The following is a 19,892-nucleotide window of genomic DNA, read 5'->3' on the forward strand; positions in this document are numbered from 1 at the left end:
GTTCTCTTGCTCGTCTTTTCTCTTCAAATTGTACAGATGGGTGGACTGTTATTATGTGCATGTGTGGGTTATTTGTGGAGCCTGATTGATTGGATATTTTAACCTTGCAGTCTACACACTGCCCTTGAACCATCAATGAAGTTGAAACGAGTCCAAATGTCACTGTGTTTTCTCTCAATTTTCCTCACCTTTTCACTTTTGTTTATTCTTTATAGTGCTATCAAGTGTGCTTCTGTTTCTCTAACTAACCCCTCCTCTTTCTCCTCACTGCTGCGTTTGTCTGTAACCCCCCCCCCCCTCTACCACGGATCTTGACCAATCACATGCAGCTTTAAGGCTGGGGGCGGGCAATAGAGGGAAAAAAATCGCCTCTTCGTTCCCTTCAGAGATCCGGCACTAAGAACCAGCTCAATCGCAAAGGACACATCACTAGTACACATACGCAATTCAAGATCCGGCTCTCGTTCATGTGCGCTGAAAAAGCCTGTTCTGGCTGTGCCCGTTTAGTAATTAAATAACAATTACCTGAATGCTTTTTACTTATTTATTTTATAACAAGTCTTCCTGAGTTTAGTACCCAGACAACGTTTTAGTATATATTTTTATAAACATATAAAAAGCCGTGAGATAGAAGCCCCGCCAAGCCCAAGCCCGAGCCCGACCCGGTGGCAATGATTGACATTTTGAGCTCGGGCTTAATATCTTACCTCTAGCCCTATCGCATTAAATGTGGTGTCGATGACCCTGTTGCTTTAACAAATTTTTGTTGGTTTAACCAATCAGATTTCAAGTTGTTGACGCGCAGGTCCTGCTCGTAGGCCTGGGCAACGTCAGAGTTTTCGCAAACTATGACTGGTGATTAGCCAATCATTGTTCGCAAAAACTAACTAGGCTCTTGGCTAGTAACCAGTCAATCATAGTATCACTTGCCGCAAGAGCATACTGGCCAGAACTTGCATTGTATCGGTAGCGAGCTGCATAAGCAAATATATTGTGTTGATTTAATAGCTGTTTTGTCAACCTACAATGGCTGAAGGAGGAGAATAAATGAATATGCTTGGATTTTTACTGTTAAAACGATTTTCAAGACGGACCTTTCAAGAAAAAATGGACATTTTTAAGAAAGATCGGTCAGTCATTTCCTGGCTAAGGGTACCCTCTAGTGGACAAGTAATAAATCAAACCACACTTCACTTTCATTCTGTATTTATTCAGACCTAGCACTAGTGAAGAACAAGCGATGAAATTCACGGCCACCACTGTATAGACATGAAACATATGACCTCTGGTTAGTTGAAAAGACGAAAAAAAAAAAGATTGTTTTGTTCAGATTAAAAGGCCTTTGGTTGTGTGTCATTTTTGGTTGTTTGTTTCTAGCAGTGTCAGGTAGAATTCTCCTCATTGTTATTTTATCTCTAGGTGTGCAGTCATGGTATACAAATGACTCTTTTGTGGAGGAATGGTTTGTTTATTGGGAACAAAGCACATCATCAACACGATTTGTTCAACTATGACTTGGCTTGGTATTGTACTGTTATGTTGGCCACTGGAGAAAAACAAGCCAGCAATCTGCAGCCGTTTATTAGGTTCTAGCGCCTTCCACAGGAAATTCCAGTTCCTGCAACTTGGGCTGTGTGGAGCACCATTGTGCCAGGTTTTTACTAATTATGTCCCAAATTAAAAATAAAGACACACGAACTGGCCTAATATTTAATCAGGGATCTTGTGAGGAAATACGTGTGGGGCATTTTGCTTGAATGGTGCAGACGATATCATAAAAAGCCTGTCATATCTGAAGGAAACAGTATCCCAAGAGAGGGGCTGTTGGTTACACATTTACTGCCCAATAGGATAGAATGGGCTATTTGATTGACACGTGCTTAAGCCACTGCTGATGCTGTGCAGGGAGCCAAGACAGAAAGGAAGGAGAGTGAAGGGGGACTGAAGTATAGTTACAAAGTTAAAACAGAGTGAGGGTCACCGTGTAATAGTTGTGAGGATAGATTAAAGGGTAAAGGCCATATAGGCAGGCACAAGTGGTGCTGTCTGCAGCCATGTCTGACTCTGAGGGGCTTCCGCTGGGTAAGTCAGCTTATGTCTTTATTGAAGTGTCTGAGTGAAAGATGAAGTGCTTATCTGTTTTGACGTTTGCAAGTGTGTGATTTCAACTATTGTGTGTCTTTGAATTGAAGAAGAGAGGGGCCACTCTTGGCTCCATTCTGTTTTTGGCACATCTCCCCACTGGGTCATTGCACTTAGCAAGTATTCAGCTGGTTTAGTTGGGGCCCTTATAAGGACACTTGGAGGCATTTCTTTTGGAGAGATGGGCTTTCCACTTAGCTGCAAATGTTGATTATATGCTGTCAGTCTAACTCAACCGCCATGCGTCTTGGCAACTCCTATATTATCTGATTAAAGGAAATGTGCGAAAAGTTGACTTGCACTTGCAAGTGATTTATTATGTGTTTCTCAGCTGACCATGAGAGAAGTTAGGCCAAATCCAAAGTTCAGAAGGAGAACTAAATCTCTTTATGCACCGCCTGAAAGATTAACACCAACAGTCATTTGGGCACAGAAACATTCCCCCTTTTGGCTTTTGGCTTCTTAGTCTTTTATTTCGACTTTGACTCATGATTCCACATGTTGCCACAGTTTGCGGCGAGTGGCTCTGTAGGGTCCTGCCTCCAGCTGCACATATGTTGGTCGTTTTAATCAGTCAAAAGGACTCCCGGCACTGTCATTCAGTGTCAGGTCATTGTTTGTTTCACTCTGTCAGGTTTGTTTCATCTTGTCATGCTTTCCTCCTGGTTTTATTTGCTACTTTGGATGTTTCTGTCCTGATGACTTTGTGGTTTGAGATTGTGTTCCTGTCTGAATTTATTTAATACAATTTGTCAAATACACCCTACCCTGTTCCTCCCTTTTGTCTGCCTTTTTTTGGGGTCCACCACCATCTTGCAAATCGTGACACTTTTCACTATTATTCATTTTACAAATGCTCTGTTACTCATTCTATCTATATACTATGTCTACCTATTGATCGATCGATCTATCCATTCAACCATCTCATTTCCTCAATTTTTTAAAATGTGCTTGAAGGTACTTTTATGTAAAAGAACTGAGAGAAGTTCAATGAACACTTAAAATTAATTTCAACGTTACTGGGACAACAAGATACTACAAAGTGCAGATACAAAGTTAAAGTGCAGGTCACTTTTCCCATGTTTGGAGTTTCATTAGCAGTTCACCGGTATTCCTGCAGATGACAGTGTGAGTCCAGTTTCTGTGCGATTGGTCAGTGCAAGGAAATATTTCTCAAGCTCCAGACAACTTGATGCAAGAAAGAATCGGGGGTCATTACAAATGAATGATGTGACTGGAGTAAAACGGGTAAGGCTGAGGTTGGGCTGAAAAATTTAGCTGTGAAAGTTTGTGTGAAGAAAGTGTATTTACTTGAGGTTGTCATATACATACTCATATTCTTGTGAGTGGGCGTTTATGGCGTTTGGAAAAGTTCATGCACTTTATTGGACAGTATAAGCGAATCCTAAAGAGGCAGCAGCAACCCACAATGCCCAACTAACAAAAAACATTTAGGATAGCTGAAACGCTTCCTCCTGTCAAGAAACTGGATGCAATGTGTGCATAGGCTTCATAGAAGATTAATTGTTTCCTTAGCTTCTTATCTTAACCTTTATTAATTTAAGATTTGACTTGCTCAGAAATCCAAAGTATCAAGCGGAGGAGAAACAGGGCAAAGTGCTCAAATCAAACAATTTTATACACACTATTTACAACACAAAAAGAAGTAAAGGGAAAGCAATAGATAGCTCGCGCTGTATGCGAGGGCGTCTGTTTCAGTTTTTGCAAAGAGAAGAAAAAAGGTTGTTTAGGAAATAGGGGGAGGGTGAAGATGGATGTCTCAGCCGCCAAGTCAGTTGTGATTAATGTTGTTACTGCTTGAGAGAGCGCAGTCTTATACTCTCCAACATATACTTGTGTGTGTGTGTGTGTGGGGGGGGGGGGTTTATAGAGTAAAACACCCCCCCCTATATATATATATATATATATATATATATATATATATATATATATATATATATATATATATATATATATATATATATGTTCTGACTAATTTAAAAAACATTATTATTGTGTTACCTTTACTTATAAATGAAGTCCAAGTCTCTCTGTCTCAATGGAGATCACTGCCAGTGAAGAAAGTCGTCCTTGATGAGTCCTGTTCCGACTGTATGTTTTCAGTCTTTTGTGCTGAGAATGAGCGCTCCACTGATGCTGTAGTAGATGGAACAGTGAGCACGCGCTGGATCAACTTTGTCGCTTCAGGAATAGTTTCAATGAGATCCTTCTTGGCCAAAAAGCTGAGAAGCTGTCCAGGAGATTTACATTCATCCCTCACCGTTTGTGAGCTATACAGTCCGGTGTTTGTCTTCCTTTAATTATGATCTCCTGCTTCGATTGAAAGTTCAGTTTAGAAAATTATTTCAATTTAGATATGTAATCCACCATTCTGAAAATAAGGTCAAGCAACACGAAAAAAATGACTGGATGGGTGCACTTAACTTGCTAACTGTTTACTGTAGCTTGCTGTCACTAATTCCATTATTCTGCAGCCGAGGAGTCACAAAAAAAATCTCTAATCACCAGTGCCCCCTGTCATGAGGCAGGAGAACTGTGTGCCTCACCTATGCACAGTTTTGATAAAAATAAAATGAACTAAAATAAACACTGCAGTACATTGTTTATAATGTACAGTGACTGTACATTATATCCACCAGCTAAACTGTAGAAATTTAATTCATATAATGAAAGCTTTTGAACACTTTAATAGCGATATGCAGAGGGACAGCAATGTGGTCTCACTGCGGAGCAAGCCAGCACAGTTAGCATAGTGATTGCGCAATCCATGGTGAGGCTCAGCCGGCTGCTGCCTCACCGCTCGTCTCCACTTAGTATTTGAACGGTAAATGTGAAGATTCAGCGATTTTGAAAAAAAATCCAAAAATGGTGAAGTTAAATGGAAAAGAATGTTGAAGTACAAATCACTAAATAAACTGTTTAATTAATTTTGTCATTTGATATTTCCATGATGACAGGTGAGGCACAGCATCACCTGCCTCCCCTGACTGCACGTCACTGCTACCTACCTACCTACCTACCTACCTACCTACCTACCTACCTACCTACCTACCTACCTACCTACCTACCTACCTAATCATACACACATACAAACACATACAGTACGTGTCCTTGGTTTTAAGATGACGTTGTGTAGTTGATGTCTTTGGCAACAGACTGTAATGGCTGTTTAAAGTAGCCCCAAGTATACAGTATATGTGTTAAGACGGTGTTAGCCATCATGTGTCAATGAGTTGCTAGCAAACTTCTCAAAATAAAGCTGCACCAAGCCATTGATGTTCATATATTACTTTGAAATGTTTATTGTGTGGATTGCTAAGCATACCATGAACAGTTATTGCTTTGGTTTTCTTGAGAGTCTCCACTGGCAGAAAAGAAATGCCTCTAGTATTTTTTTTAACAGAAGTACTTGAATGATTCTGACCCTTTTCATCCTCAATTGTATCCCTCTTAGATCATGATAAGATATGCAGGTAAGTAAAGAGGACTTGTGCAAAATATTTGTGGCTCAATTAATTAATTGTGGCTTAAAAAACATTCAGATCAAGTTTCCAATTTCTATCATGTCCATAACTCACTGCGTTTGCAGTATATAAATTGGTCCCATGTCTTTTGGAAATGTAATGTGATTGACCCAACGACTGCCTTCCACCGTGCTTCATTCTTGCTACACAGAGAACAAAGTAAAATGATTCCAATCATGTTCCACACATGTTATGTTACTTCACAGGGATGAATCAGAAATCTCTTTTTTGGGGGGATCCAACAAGTTTCTATATATTGTGGCAATGTCACTGTTTGCAGCCATTTTGTTAGTGGTGGAAGTGCGCGTTAGAGGGACATGCTCTATAGTTTATATCAGAATCAGAAAACCTTTATTCATCCCACAATGGGGAAATTTGCAGTCCACAGCAGCAATTTGAAAGGGGGATGAGGTGGGGGGTGAAAGGATAGAAAACAAGATATTCTCAGCACAGTAAAATAAAAATCTCAACTGTATACTGTAAATGTGCAAACCCGTTTCATAATATATAATATATTATAGTCAGCGAAAAAAAAAATTGCCCCATCCTATTGCAAACTTTATCCCCTGATCACACAGTTAAATTGTGTGACAGACTTTGTCCAAATTCAGTGCAAATCGTGGAGGGGCCAGTTCAGATTAATTCATGGTGTAAACCAGCCCAATAACCAGGACAGCACACACAGATGGTGGTTGGATCATCCAGAGGATTGACCTTGTTCCCGCCTTCCTTCTAGACTTGTTCTTGTATAATCCCAGCCCACTGGCAGACTAATTGATCGTCTGTGGAATTTAAAGAATGTCAGCTTTTTTTTTTCTTGAGACAGAAGAAAAATGAAACTGCCCAATTTGATTTTGGCCTTCAGTTGCACCCTGAGAGCTGACGGCATCAAAATATTTATTTTCATTGCTACTCAAGCATTTGCAGACCATGAAATATTTTTGCTCTACTTCAAACTCTTATTTGTTTCAAAATGTACTTCTCTTATTACTGTTCAAAGAGGAATAATAGAGCCGATTTTCATTTGATATATTTCAGACAAAACTGTTGCCATTTCTGTGCACACATATATGCAGCTGATGTCTGTGTGTGACTTGTGATTTATGGCAGCTCCTTCAGAGTTTTGTAGTTGTGACTTTCTTTGACTGTTGAAAGTGCATATTCACGCTATGATTCCCCACAATCCAATTCCGTCTCATTGCTTTCACACAGGACCGCAACCGTGCTAAAAGGGCTGTTGCATAACATAACATTTTAGCCACAGAGAGGGAGAAGTGAGTTTCAATCATCTCATTTCTGTCCTGGCATGTCCTGTAATGGAGCTATCTTGCAGCTTTGATACAACCTCAGAAACCGGATGATTACGAGGTCAACCATGTCCATCACGTTGGCTTTAGGTGGAGTTTATGATGACTGCAATTAAATCGAAAAAAAGTTTGAAGTAAAATCTCTGCCTCAAAGCTTCCAAGTATATACTGTACACAACCTTGGCTGGACTTGAAATAGATTGACGGAACGAACGAGAGAACACTTAAAGGACAACCGACATCACTTTTTTGTTTCCTAACGGACATCAGAGAAACGTTTTACAGCATCTAAAATACCCAAAACACGCAGTATGATGTTTTAGTCAAATGCAAAACACCAATTAAAAATGACTTAGTGTCCAAAAACTACTTCAAATTGAACCCGGAAGTGGCCAGTTTCAGAAGGTCCCGCCACCTTGTTCGTGGTGTCACGCCAAGACGTCTTGCCTTGCTCGAGAATCAAAACAATGGCTTCAGATTCGGAAAATATGCTTTCTTGTTACTCATCCAGTTATGAATATGCTTCAAATAGTTCTAAAGAGGAAAGCATACATGTTTGCAATCGATTAAAGAATTTATTCTGGTCATTTTGATGCATCTGGAGAGAAATGTAGTGACAAACTCTTTAGTACTCACAGTACCCAAAAAAGGCAGAAGATGGCGACAAAGCTCAGTGGAAATTGTCTCTTGGGAAGTTTTGTCAGCGAATATCAAAAATAAGTCTTGGTGCAACACACAACGATTCACCATCGCATTATTTATGTGTTTTCTTTCTAATTTCACCATCAACACGCATCAACACGAAGTTTTCAGACCAAACAAAGTACCGCAAAATGCATTGAGGTGATGAAAGGACTGCTGCAATGTGTCCTTTCTCGGTCAGGGGCGTTCCTTCAGTGACGTGACGTGAGGACTTGTCACCAAATCAAAAACAAGACTTCTGGAATATTCAGCGCGAGTCTTAAAACGTAAAGTATAGCTATATGCGGTGGAATCTTTGTAAAATACGCTCAGTAAAAGTCACTTGAAGCGATTTTACAAATTATGGACACAACTTGTCCGGAGGCGTCGGTTGTCCTTTTAAGAAGCACCTTCATACACACTCCTCATCATCAACATCATCAGCACCAGCACCAGCATCACCATATTTTCTTCTCATCATTATCAATATCAAACTGCTGAGGCAGGGTTGTCAAAGTCATTTTTTTTGCCGCGGGCCACATTGTAGTTACAGTTTCCTCTCGAGGGCCGTTATAAATTTGGGGAAGCCATGAGAATGTTTCATCCCCTCCACATATAACATACAGAGTGCACAACAAATTGATGAATAACTAGTTTTGAAATCAAAAGTCAATAATAATGACTGTTATCGTGGTTTACATGGGACAATTTAACATTTTGCTTTGGAATTTAGCAAGCATCATTGAACTTGACATGCTTGATTACCTTTTGCAGGCCGAATAAAATGATGTGACGGGCCCCCGGGCCTTGACGTTGACACCTGTGTGCTAAGGGTTACCCAGGTAATAGCAGCAAGCCACCTATGCATTCTCATTTGCTGACGTCCATGTCAGTCACTAGGTCAGGGTGGCCTTTTAAAGGCATACACATTCCCAAGGGACAGATACAAAAGTAGAATGTGAAGACGACTCCAAAAAATAAAAATAAAAAACTGCACCTCACATGTTCATATTATCAAAATATATTTTTTCCGATTACTCGCTTCAATCTATGATTCATCTGTGGAATACTTGAATTGAAAAATATTGCATAATCGCAGGCCTCGTGGGATTCATACTGAACTTTAGACTTGCGAAAAATGGCCCAAGAATTCCTTGAATGCTTTAACAGTTTATTCAGTGTAATTACATTGCCACATTGCCACAAGTAAACATAATTTAGATAAGATTTTACCTCAATCAAACATATTTGGATTATATGTGCTTTGGCATTTTGATAAATTCGACTAATCCTTTTTTACACACTGTTGTTGTTTAGTATTTGGAGCCATAATACTATACCAATGAGGGTTTGTGATGTCTGTGCTAAGTCATGCAGAAGCAAAGATACGCTGATTGATAATGCACAAAAGTGTGCTGGGACAGTAAAGGTCTCAAATGGCCCTTGTGTTTGTTATAACTAAACATGAATATCGTTGCACTTCCATTATTTGTTCTTGAGGTGGGATATCATCACACACATTGTTTATCTTATAATCATGTGTGTTGTGTTGTTGTTGTGTGTGTGTGAGTGAGAGAGAGAGACCAAGTGAGAGACAGAGAGAGATGTATACAGAGAGAGAGAGAGAGAGAGAGAGAGAGAGAGAGAGAGAGAGAGAGAGAGAGAGAGAGAGAGAGAGAGAGAGAGAGCGACAGAGAGAGAGAGAGTTCTCGGCAAAACAGTAGGGATGGGAGACCTTAAGAGCGGAGGGCCTTTGTCATGATCTGGTTGGCGACCAACGGGGGGCGCTGTCGGCCCCGCCTGCACCTGCACAGGTGCTGGTCGTCCCGATCAGATTGGCGACCATCGGGTAGCGACGTCAGCCCTGCCTGCGGCCTCGCAGGTGCTGGTCGTTTTAATCACTGACTCTTAAAAGGACACCCGGCACGACCATCCGGTGTCGGTTCATTGTTTGCTGCATGTTTGTTGCATGCATTGTGTATGCTGTGCATTTGTTTGTTTAACCTTGGCGGACTTTTGGTGTTCTTTTGATTTCGATGTTTTACATTTTGTTCCTGCTGACCTTTATTTTAATACAATTTGTCAAACAACCTCCTGCTCCCTCCTGCCTGCTTTTTGGGATTCGCACCCGCCATCACCACCTCGCAAAACGTGACAGCCTTGAGCAGCCGCAGTCCCACCACCTGCCACCCACTATGTTGTTAGTGTGGGCTGGTGAACAACCAAGGGTGGTGATGTCTGTGGCGGGGGAGTAGATCAGATGCTTATCCTAACCCCAAATGTGCCTCAGAAAGAGATTTACAATAATCTGAGCCTCTTTCAACAAAATGTGGCTCACATAATATAAGCCAACGCCATGTTTGCACATTTGCATTTGACACGTGAAATTCATGAATCTGAATACAAACACGAGAGGTGTTTGCTCTCTTACCGGCTAAAAGTCATTTTATATGAAATCATTTCTGATGCTATTTTTTTTGTAGAGTAGCTACTTTTGTCTGTTGATGCACAAATGTTGTAACAGCCAAGGTTTAATCCTGCTTTGCTTCATGCGCCCCCCCGAATGTAACACCCCATTTGAATCCCCACACCTAAATGCAACAATGCACAAACAATGCCTTGTTTCCCCACCATAATCCTCTCTGCTGCACAGCGGACTTGATTTGCTGTTGTTAGTCTGGATGCCATTGTGTAATAGTATTCCGACCAGCCAGTCTAGGTCCACCTGTTTAAAAACAAATGAGAAACAAAACAAAGGTCCCAAATTCTTGATTAAAAATTGATGAATGCCTTAAAGAGGTGTTTGTTTAACAATTTGTTTCATTGTGAGTACAGTAATCTCTCATGTGTGTATGTGTGTGTGTGTGTGCGTGTGTGTGTGTGTATGTATGTATGTATGTATGTATGTATGTATGTATGTATGTATGTATGTATGTATGTATGTATGTATGTATGTATGTGTGTATGTATGTCTGTATGTATGTATGTATTAATGTGTGTATGTATTAATGTGTGTGTGTGTGTGTGTGTGTGTGTGTGTGTGTGTGTGTGTGTGTGTGTGTGTGTGTGTGTGTGTGTGTGTGTGCGCGTGTATTGTCGGTATCGGTCGGTCGGTCATTAAATAGACCAATCGGTGTTCAATGAATATCCAATAATACACATTTAAAAGACAAGTGCAGTGAAGTGGTTTTTGAACATCGCGTTTTTTTTTGTTTTTGTTACATGGCTGTGGTTACTTGATGCAAAATTATTGTACTGTAGCCTCACTTCCTAGATGTTCATAGAATAACTCTTAACTTTTCTTTTTTGTGTAATTGATCAACAGTCTCACCAAGTAGCATAAAAAGGAATATAGGCCATCGACCCTCTTTACGAGATTATTCTTCTAAGCAAGCTTGAATAATAAATAATGCAGCGCCCCCTCTTTAGTGCACATACAACCCCCTATCTGAATTAGGAAACACTCACTTCAAACCCTTTTCTCCTCAATAAACTCCCACCCTGCTCACTTTTTAATTTGCTCCTGCTCCCCCCAAGCCCTCTTTCTCTATTCCTTCTATTCCGTGTTCCCCTCCCCCTTATCCCATTTATTTCTTTCCTTTATCCCTCACGCTCCCTTTCACGCTTGCCTCCCACCTCTTGTCCTTGTTTGAAGGATTCCTCAGTATTTCCGACATCTGCAAAAGCCGATAAGAGACACAGACAGACAAAAAAAATGATAATCTCGTTGAGGCCAAGCAGCGACCCCGGAAATGTACCACTCGAAGGTTCTGTTGCGGAGTGCAACAGACATCCAGTTACACCCGAGCTGTGCTGTCCTCATGTGACTCCCAATCCCTTCAATGTGGATGATGTCACGTTTATGTCTCGCCAGCCTTGTCTACATGTGTTTTTAATAAAACAACAACAAAGAAAAAGTCCACTCTTCACGCTCTTTGCTAACAGGAATACAATGTTGTTGTCTCTCGCAATATTGGCTAAAAAGAAACCTGATTGGTTAGATTAGATTACATTAGACAAGCCTTTATTTGTCTCATAGTGGAGAAAATTATATTTCACAGAAGCAAAATCAAAATACAGGAGCTGCTGTTAAGGCAGCCACTCTCACGGCGCCATCCTTAAGTAAAAAAAAAACAACAACAAACAAACAATGTGACACAACACAAAAGACAGACGGTCATTCACTCTTAAGAACATTCTGCACTCTGTTGCATGAAGCTGTTCTAGAGGAGAGAGGAGAGGATCAAAGCCTCCTTTTCACCAGTGGATCAGGGACGTCACGGTGAAATGTGCACATCTGCTACAAGCTAAATGTTGAAAGGAAACACATCTGTAGCATCCATTGAGAAAAAGAGATTGTCTAACATCTCCTGTCCCATGTAAATCCGCTTCCATTCCAAGCCGAGACAGTTCCACATAGGCATCAGAGCTCTGCGCTGATGCTTCTTTCTTCTCATCGCGGGTTCCTCAAGCCATGCATCCATCCAGCTGCAGACTGTCCAACAGCTCTGACCTTTCCGGTGAACAAAATCGGGCAGTGAAAATGCTGCCCATTACAGGTGCAAAAAAGCACAATCACCCCTGTGGTGTCCAGCGATGACAGTCAAATGGCACAGACATTTCTCCCAATCAAAAACAACGCCGGCATATTCGTGCTGCCAAAAAGGCACAGCTGCTCAGCACAGTCTCCTCCTTGATGAACGTTGTGAAGGCATTTCGCTATACGAAATTTCTTTTGTTCAACATCTTGGTTCCTGCTGATTTTACTGCCATCTTCTAACACCGTGAAGAGCCATGAACCAGAGGGAAGGTCATTTTTAAACCCATCAAACGTTGTGACCAAAAATGCTGAAAAGTAATCCATACCCGTTCCACATGACGCACGACACAAAGTAACAAAAGGAAACACAAAGACAACACAATGTTGCATGGTTGCATGTTCCGTCGCCTTCATTCCTTTGTATACAATGTTGAAAACCAAGACTTGACTTAACAGAACCCATGACAATGTGGATGAATATATTTTTCAATGTTAATCAGTGGCGGCCTAATGGTGGAATCCTTAGTGCGCCAGCTTCACAGGGCAGACGTGCAGAGTTCCATCTCATGCCTTTTTGTTTTTCATGCCTGGCCCTGAAAATGGTTTGATCTTTGGTTTCATTCAATACAGTGTTGACAGTGCCGTTATTGACATTTAATATTTTTCAGAAAGTGACGCTTACTTGCTGTACAACACACCTTTTGCCTCTGTTCTAGCTTTGTCACTATCTTTGGAAGGCTGAAGATTGCCTCGTTAGTGCCCTTTTTGCCACTCTCACGGCAAATTGGCGTTTTCGTGTTTATTATGTTACATTCCCCCCCCATCTCATCTGCTCTACCTTGTCCTGAATCACCAAATAGAAGGAGGACGTACTATCCAACAAGCCACACCCCCAAGCTCTGACTTGCCTCTCCTGTGTGACAGTAGGAAAGGCTGGGCTCTCCCTAGAATTATCTAAACACATATAAGTGCGCAGGCACGAAGAAAACGCCTCTGCCCGCTCAGACGCTCCTAAAGCTGTTTTTCTGTTGGAGATCAGCGAGAGCGAGCAGCTGCTGAGGACAGACGACAAGAAAAGAGAGGGGGAGGAGGACAAAAAAAAAACATCCCCTTGAACTTCTGTCAGCCCAGTTCCGTCAGTCTTCTCTTGGAGTTTCCTCTTCCCCATGTGACACAAGGTGGCGAAAAGAAGAAGAGGCAACCGGAGTTCGTGCAAGTGAATGGGTTGCCATGGATACTCACCCAGGGAGCCTGACTCGTGCGGATTGAATGGAGGCAGAGCCAAGTGAAAAGATAAACTAGGAAAAGGGAGTCACCGGAGAAAGAGCGAGGCACTGAGAGCAAAGAGGAGAAGCGGTGGATAGCAGAGGAAGTGGAGCAGCGTCTGAGAATGGAGGACGGCTTTTCCAGTTACAGCAGCTTGTATGACACCACGTCGCTGCTGCAGTTCTGCAATGGTAAACAATTCTTCCACTTTCTGCATGATGTTCCATCGGGCTTGACACGTCATAGCAGGGGTTAGCTTGATTGACCTGTGATGAGAAAAAACATTCAGAAGTTTCTCCAGGGCCACATTCATGTCAGGTTCGAGTCTAACAATAGGCAGTCATCAGTAAAATGCGTGTGGAACAGCAGTAATGTGTCCACTGGGTCGAGGCAGTGGGGTTGTAGCCGGTGAGTCAGGGGAGAGGCCAAGCAGCATGACGCATCAATATGACAGAAGTTTGAAAAATATTGACTCCGGAGCAAGTTGTAGGTTCATAAAAGTTGAGCCTCAGCTATGACTGACTGCTTGAGAATATTGGATAACAGAAGCGGTCAAGGATGTACTGAAGTGCCGGTGCAACACATGCACAAAAGGAGATTATCCCCAACAAACTGGGGGAGTTTTGAAGCAGATGGACTTAAATCTGCGGTTGTGTTGATGACTCATTCCCTCTCTGTCTTATATCCTCATCCTTTTTATGTTAAACACTTCCCTTGCCTGACTCAACTAATGTGGGTAGTTTTATGTTTGCTGATTCATTGTACTTGCTGCAGAATGTCAGTGCCCCCTCCAATAACAATAAATTATCTTTATGGATGGAATGTTGTTGTGGCGATAGTATTCAACGTTGCCACGAGTACAACCACTAACATTGCTGGACAATACAAAAAACAATCAACAATGTCTACTTTATACATGACATGAAGCACAACCAGTGATGGGATGAGGGTATAATCCTGTCTCAGAGCGCAAATCATGAAGGAGTCTAACTTAAATCCATCGATTACTAGTACAAGCCAGTATTGGTGGCCAGTCAGGGCCAGCAGGGCTTTTGGTGCAGAACACTCTGAGAAGTGCCAGCGTGATCAACCAATGATTGGGCAAAGCAAGCTAAATTCAACTAGCAAAACACTTGTTATACAGTCGCCGTGCCTCATGTTGTCGCAGTAGGCTATGTACTTGGACACGGAAGTGACTGACAAGTAGTTTTATGTTTGAAGAGAGGGTCTTGTTTGGAATAAATGATTACAATTCCATGTCACAAATAAAATTCAGGTTGGCGCTTCTAAGAGTGTTATGTACCAAAGGCCCTGCTGGCCCTAACTGGCCACCAATACTAGCTTGGACATTTTATCTTTTGTTCTGTTCGAAGCAGGTTCCAGAACTTAAGTGTGTCACCTGACCCAAAAACTAGGTGTAGCTGCAATGATGGAACCATTTTACGCCAACCTATAAGTAAACAATCGACTGAACTTTCCTGCAAATTACATTATAGGGGCAAGAAGTACGTACTTTGTTTGTAGCAGGATAATTGACTTAAAAGTTCAGTGGGTTGGTGACGGGTGAAAAGGTTTTGCTGCCACGGCCGGTTTGTTGTCTGAGGTATTTGAGACATTTTTTTACGGTCATACCAGATTTGTGAGTAATGGGTGGTGAAAGCATCTTGTTTGTTGCATCATGCATCAAACATGATTGAAAGAAGCCTTCCAACCACTTAGCGAAAGAATTACCAGACCTCAATACCTTTTGAATCATCCCCGGTCAAGGATGACACCTCGTACTGATGTCCAAAAACATTTATTGTGGAACACCGTGAAAACTAAAAGACATTTAAAACAACAATCGACATTATTACAATATGTTTGACAAGACATACAGTAAATCAGCCAATTAATAACATACTGTGTGCACCTTGTAAACCGCAAGTAGACAAACTTTAATGACTTTATCGTTACCTTTCTCTGACGATTTCTCTTGCAATTTCTCTCGTTCTCTCTTTCTCTCTCGCGCAATTTCTCTCGCACATCGAAACACGTGACATGGAACCGGAAGTGATCATGACAAATATTCCAAATAAAGTATTGAGGACGATTTAAAGAAAAACATAAATACGAAGATGCACATGAAACTGTAGAAAAAAAACAAGCCCAAATAAATTATACTTTGTCATGGAAACTAATGACTCAATATTGGCGCCAGTTACACCTTTGTTTGTAATATTGTGTCTGTTATAATGCCATATTTAATCGACAAGGTGTGTGAAAAAAGGATGGAAAGGTACCATCCACAGTCTGTTCTAATTGTCCAGATTCGATTCACATCTATAACTTGCAACAACAATGATATTATCTCAAGTATAAAGGGGAGTAGCTTCGAATTCGTTATTCCGACTTCTTAATTTATTGCAGGTCTCTTTGAGTAAGCCTGTGTGTCATTGTTATGCCTCCAGGCCCGAATGACATCATAGCAGCAGTTGGACTGGACCAAAATGCAACTATGTCATCCACTCCCCTCTCTGCAGGGCCATGTGTTGTGGAGCATCCAACCACACTAATGTTGAGAGACGAGGTCAGCTAAACTGCAGGAACACACGCAGGCTGCACGTTTTGCCCTCAGGAGGTCAGAACGAGCTTGCTAGTTTATGCCAAGGGAAAATTAGCCTCATTACAGACTCAGGCACACAGACATTTGTTTCATCTCTTGGCCTGAGTTATAAAGTTAAAAGTTATAGAGTAAAATGGTTTCAAATCACATTTTTGGGGCAAAATCTGGAGGTAAAAATTATCTCTGGGCATTCTCGTGACTCGCTTCATCTACTACGGCTAGTCTAAAGTCAAAGCAAGTTTGATGGGATTTATGCTATACCAGATGACTAGAAACAAGCTTTGAATGGTTATTACGATGGCTCAATATGCTGTGGAGTTGCTCCCGAGTGAGTCATCATCACCTCCATGGTAGGCGTACAAGCAATATTTTGTTCTCACACAGGGATGATGATTAAAGCCGCCTTGTGAATTGATAAGATAAACTAAAGGAATATAATCACGAGACACCGGATTTCAGTGATTTGGTAATCAAGTACAATTGATTTATGATGAGTTTTATGATGAAATACCAGCGGGGACCATAGATGGTGAACAGAAAAGACTACTTTCTTCTCGTAAACAATAGAAGAACATCTCTAGTCGGAGCGGGAAGCCAAGAGAGCATAGCCCGCCCCTTTAACCTGGTTTTATCACACAGCAGCGATGACATCATCTTGAGCAAGCCTATCAGCAACGGGAAGGGTTTGGGAGAACATTAGACACTTAAAATGAATACTTGTTGCATCCTATTGATCCAACAAGTTATCTAATCAGCTACATACATCCATATAGACTAAACTAAACATGAAATAACATAGGATGTTTACGGATGTGTATAAAAACGCTCTATCAGAAGGTGTGGTAAATAATCTCAAAAGTATGAATATACATCTTGTATATAAAAATATTTGTATTAGCTGCCAGGTTATTTGAATGTTTTGACACTATTTTTAAGTTAGGATTTTGAAACAACTGTGTTTTGGAAAAGTCATTTGCGCTTCTCAAAGTCTAACATGATGGTGTGTGGCTCACTAGTCAAACTGGAGACACCTTGGCCGAGTGAGTTAGATCCCAGAGTTGGCTAGTCGCCACAATAGTAAAATGTCAACAGTAACAATTGTCCGCTGCACCTGTCCAACATGGCCGATGGCAAATTAAAAAAAAAGTTGGGAACATTGCTTTAAAGCATGATATTTTGTTGCCCTTTCTCCATCAACAGTTCCATTGTATATTGAAGTTGATAATTCTGTTGGAGTGGCACAAATATCCATCAAGGCCATTGTGGAAGAACATCACATCTGACCCACTACAATCATGTAATGGGTTCCTTGTTGACCTGTGTGCTCTCACTCCCCCTTCTCAACAATTTCTAATACCATCAATATACAACTTCAACTCCTCCGGAATTCTTCAGCCCGGATCATCACCAGAACCTCATCCTTTCACCACATCACCCCCATCCTCCAAGAGCTCCACTGGCTCCCGGTCAAATATAGAATCAACTTTAAAATTCTTCTTTATACATTAAAAGCTATCCATAATCTTGCCCCCCCCCCCATACCTATCTGACCTTCTTCAAATTTCGATTCCCTCTCGTTCCCTCAGATCCTCTTACTCCCTCCACCTCTGTGTGCCGTCCCGCCCTGCCCGTCTCAGCATGATGGGTGACAGAGCCTTCAGCTGTTCTGCCCCCAAACTCTGGAACTCACTTCCTCCCAACATTCGGAACATCGATTCTTTTCCCACCTTCAAGTCCCATCTCAAAACTCACCTATTTAAAATTGCATTTTCTGTGTAGCTCTATCTCTTGTTTCTATTTATAATTGTATTGTATTTATTGTATTTTATTTGTGATTGTATTTTATTTATTATAGTACCTATGCTTGTCTGTGACTGGAAAGTGTCCTTGAGATCTTTGAAAGGCGCTTAAAATGTAATGTATTATTATTATTATTATTATTATTATTATTATTATTATTATTTCCTCGCTAGGATAATACGTAAATGTAGCATTCAGAGCAAAAAATCATCAGTGGTTTTCAAATTTATTTTGACAACACCCGGCACCAATATTTCAACAAATCCACTCCCCCTCAATTCATCCCGTTCACCTTTTCGACTCACTGTGGGTGCCTCCATGTGTATTTTAGCGTCATTTTATCTCTTTGCTCCATGCAATTCTCCTACAGGCACACTTACAGACACCCCCACTTCCCATTCTTGCAACATGGGGGATAGTTTGACACAATCCAGTTTGCAACCCTTCTACAGTTCTTGGTCCAAAAAGCATGATGGCATGTGTGCATGGATTAGGATTAAATCCCCACCACATACGGCAGGGAGGAGGAAGGCGGGTATATTAGGGCAACAAAAACACCCCGAGGGGTTGAACAACCAAATTTAGCATTCATTGTCTTTACGTTTCTGCATTTTGGACCCAAATCTTCTCTCTGATTCACATAGTCGTTCCTTTTTATGTTTTATGTGGGGTTATTGAGGTTGCTCTAAGGGAGTAGGAAAAATAATATGTAGAAAAACAAAATATTGGATATACTGGATACTATACTGTATATATATATATATATATATATATATATATATATATATATATATATATATATATATATATATATATATATATATATATATATATATATATATATATACGGATGTTAAGACCCGAAAACTCCTCACCATGCATGGAGGGTTCCATCCCAAGTCCAGCACCCTGAGACTGTACACAAGCCGTAAGGAAGGAGGCCGGGGACTAGTGAGTGTGAGAGCCACTGTCCAGGATGAAACATACAAGCTCCATGAATACATCAAAGAGAAGGCTCCAACGGATGATGTACTCAGAGAATGTCTCAGACAATGGGGAACAGAGGATGAGGTGCTTGAAGTGTGACAATCATGGGAGGAAAAGCCCCTACATGGGATGTACCACCGAACCATAACAGAAATGGCTTATCTCAAGAAGTCCTATCAGTGGCTAGAGAGGGCTGGCCTAAAGGACAGCACAGAGGCACTCATACTGGCTGCTCAAGAGCCATAGCGGCACGGATATACCACACCAGGCAAGACCCAAGGTGTAGGTTGTGAAAAGAGGTACCTGAGACAATCCAACACATAACTGCAGGGTGTAAAATGCTGGCAGGGAAAGCCTACATGGAGCGCCATAACCAGGTGGCTGGCATAGTCTACCGAAACATCTGCGCGGAGTATGGACTGGAAACCCCAAGGTCAAAATGGGAAACACCTCCCAAGGTAGTAGAGAATGACCGAGCAAAGATCCTGTGGGACTTCCAGATACAGACTGACAAGATGGTAATGGCCAACCAACCAGATATCGTGGTCATAGATAAAGGGGAAAGGAAAGCCGTTGTCGTGGATGTAGCGGTCCCGAGTGATGGAAACATCAGAAAGAAGGAACATGAGAAAATGGAGAAATACCAAGGGCTCAGAGAGGAGCTGGAGAGAGCCTGGAAGGTAAAGGTGACAGTCGTGCCTGTGGTGGTCGCAGCACTTGGGGCAGTGACCCCCAAACTAGACGAGTGGTTGCAACAGATCCCGGGAACAACATCGGATATCTCGGTCCAGAAAAGCGCAGTGCTGGGAACAGCACGGATACTGCGCAGAACCCTCAAGCTTCCTGGCCTCTGTTAGAGGACCCGAGCTAAAATGCGGGACAGACACCAACCATGAGGGGTGAGACGAGGATTTATATATATATATATATATATATATATATATATATATATATATATATATATATATATATATATATATATATATATATATATACACAGTAAAGTCTCGTTATATCGA

At 41.3% G+C, this 19,892-nt stretch overlaps 1 protein-coding gene across 3 annotated transcripts in view; it reads left to right on the forward strand.

Moving 5' to 3' along the window:
* Positions 1-1,953: 1,953 nt before the first annotated feature.
* eml1 (EMAP like 1) overlaps positions 1,954-19,892 on the forward strand; it is a 52,753-nt gene continuing 34,814 nt past the window's right edge. Inside the window, exon 1 of one of the 3 annotated variants that reach the window (XM_089004442.1) lies at positions 1,954-2,082. In XM_089004442.1, coding sequence (XP_088860568.1) covers positions 2,055-2,082 — 28 coding nt within the window. In that variant the 5' untranslated portion in view covers positions 1,954-2,054. Of the gene's footprint in view, positions 2,083-12,623; positions 13,673-19,892 lie in introns of those variants that run through there. The other 2 variants (XM_089004440.1, XM_089004441.1) reach the window with 2 other exon arrangements.

This window comes from Hippocampus bargibanti, linkage group LG09 (assembly GCF_051943395.1).
Source record: "Hippocampus bargibanti isolate YZ-2025 linkage group LG09, ASM5194339v1, whole genome shotgun sequence".
NCBI lineage: Eukaryota > Metazoa > Chordata > Actinopteri > Syngnathiformes > Syngnathidae > Hippocampus > Hippocampus bargibanti.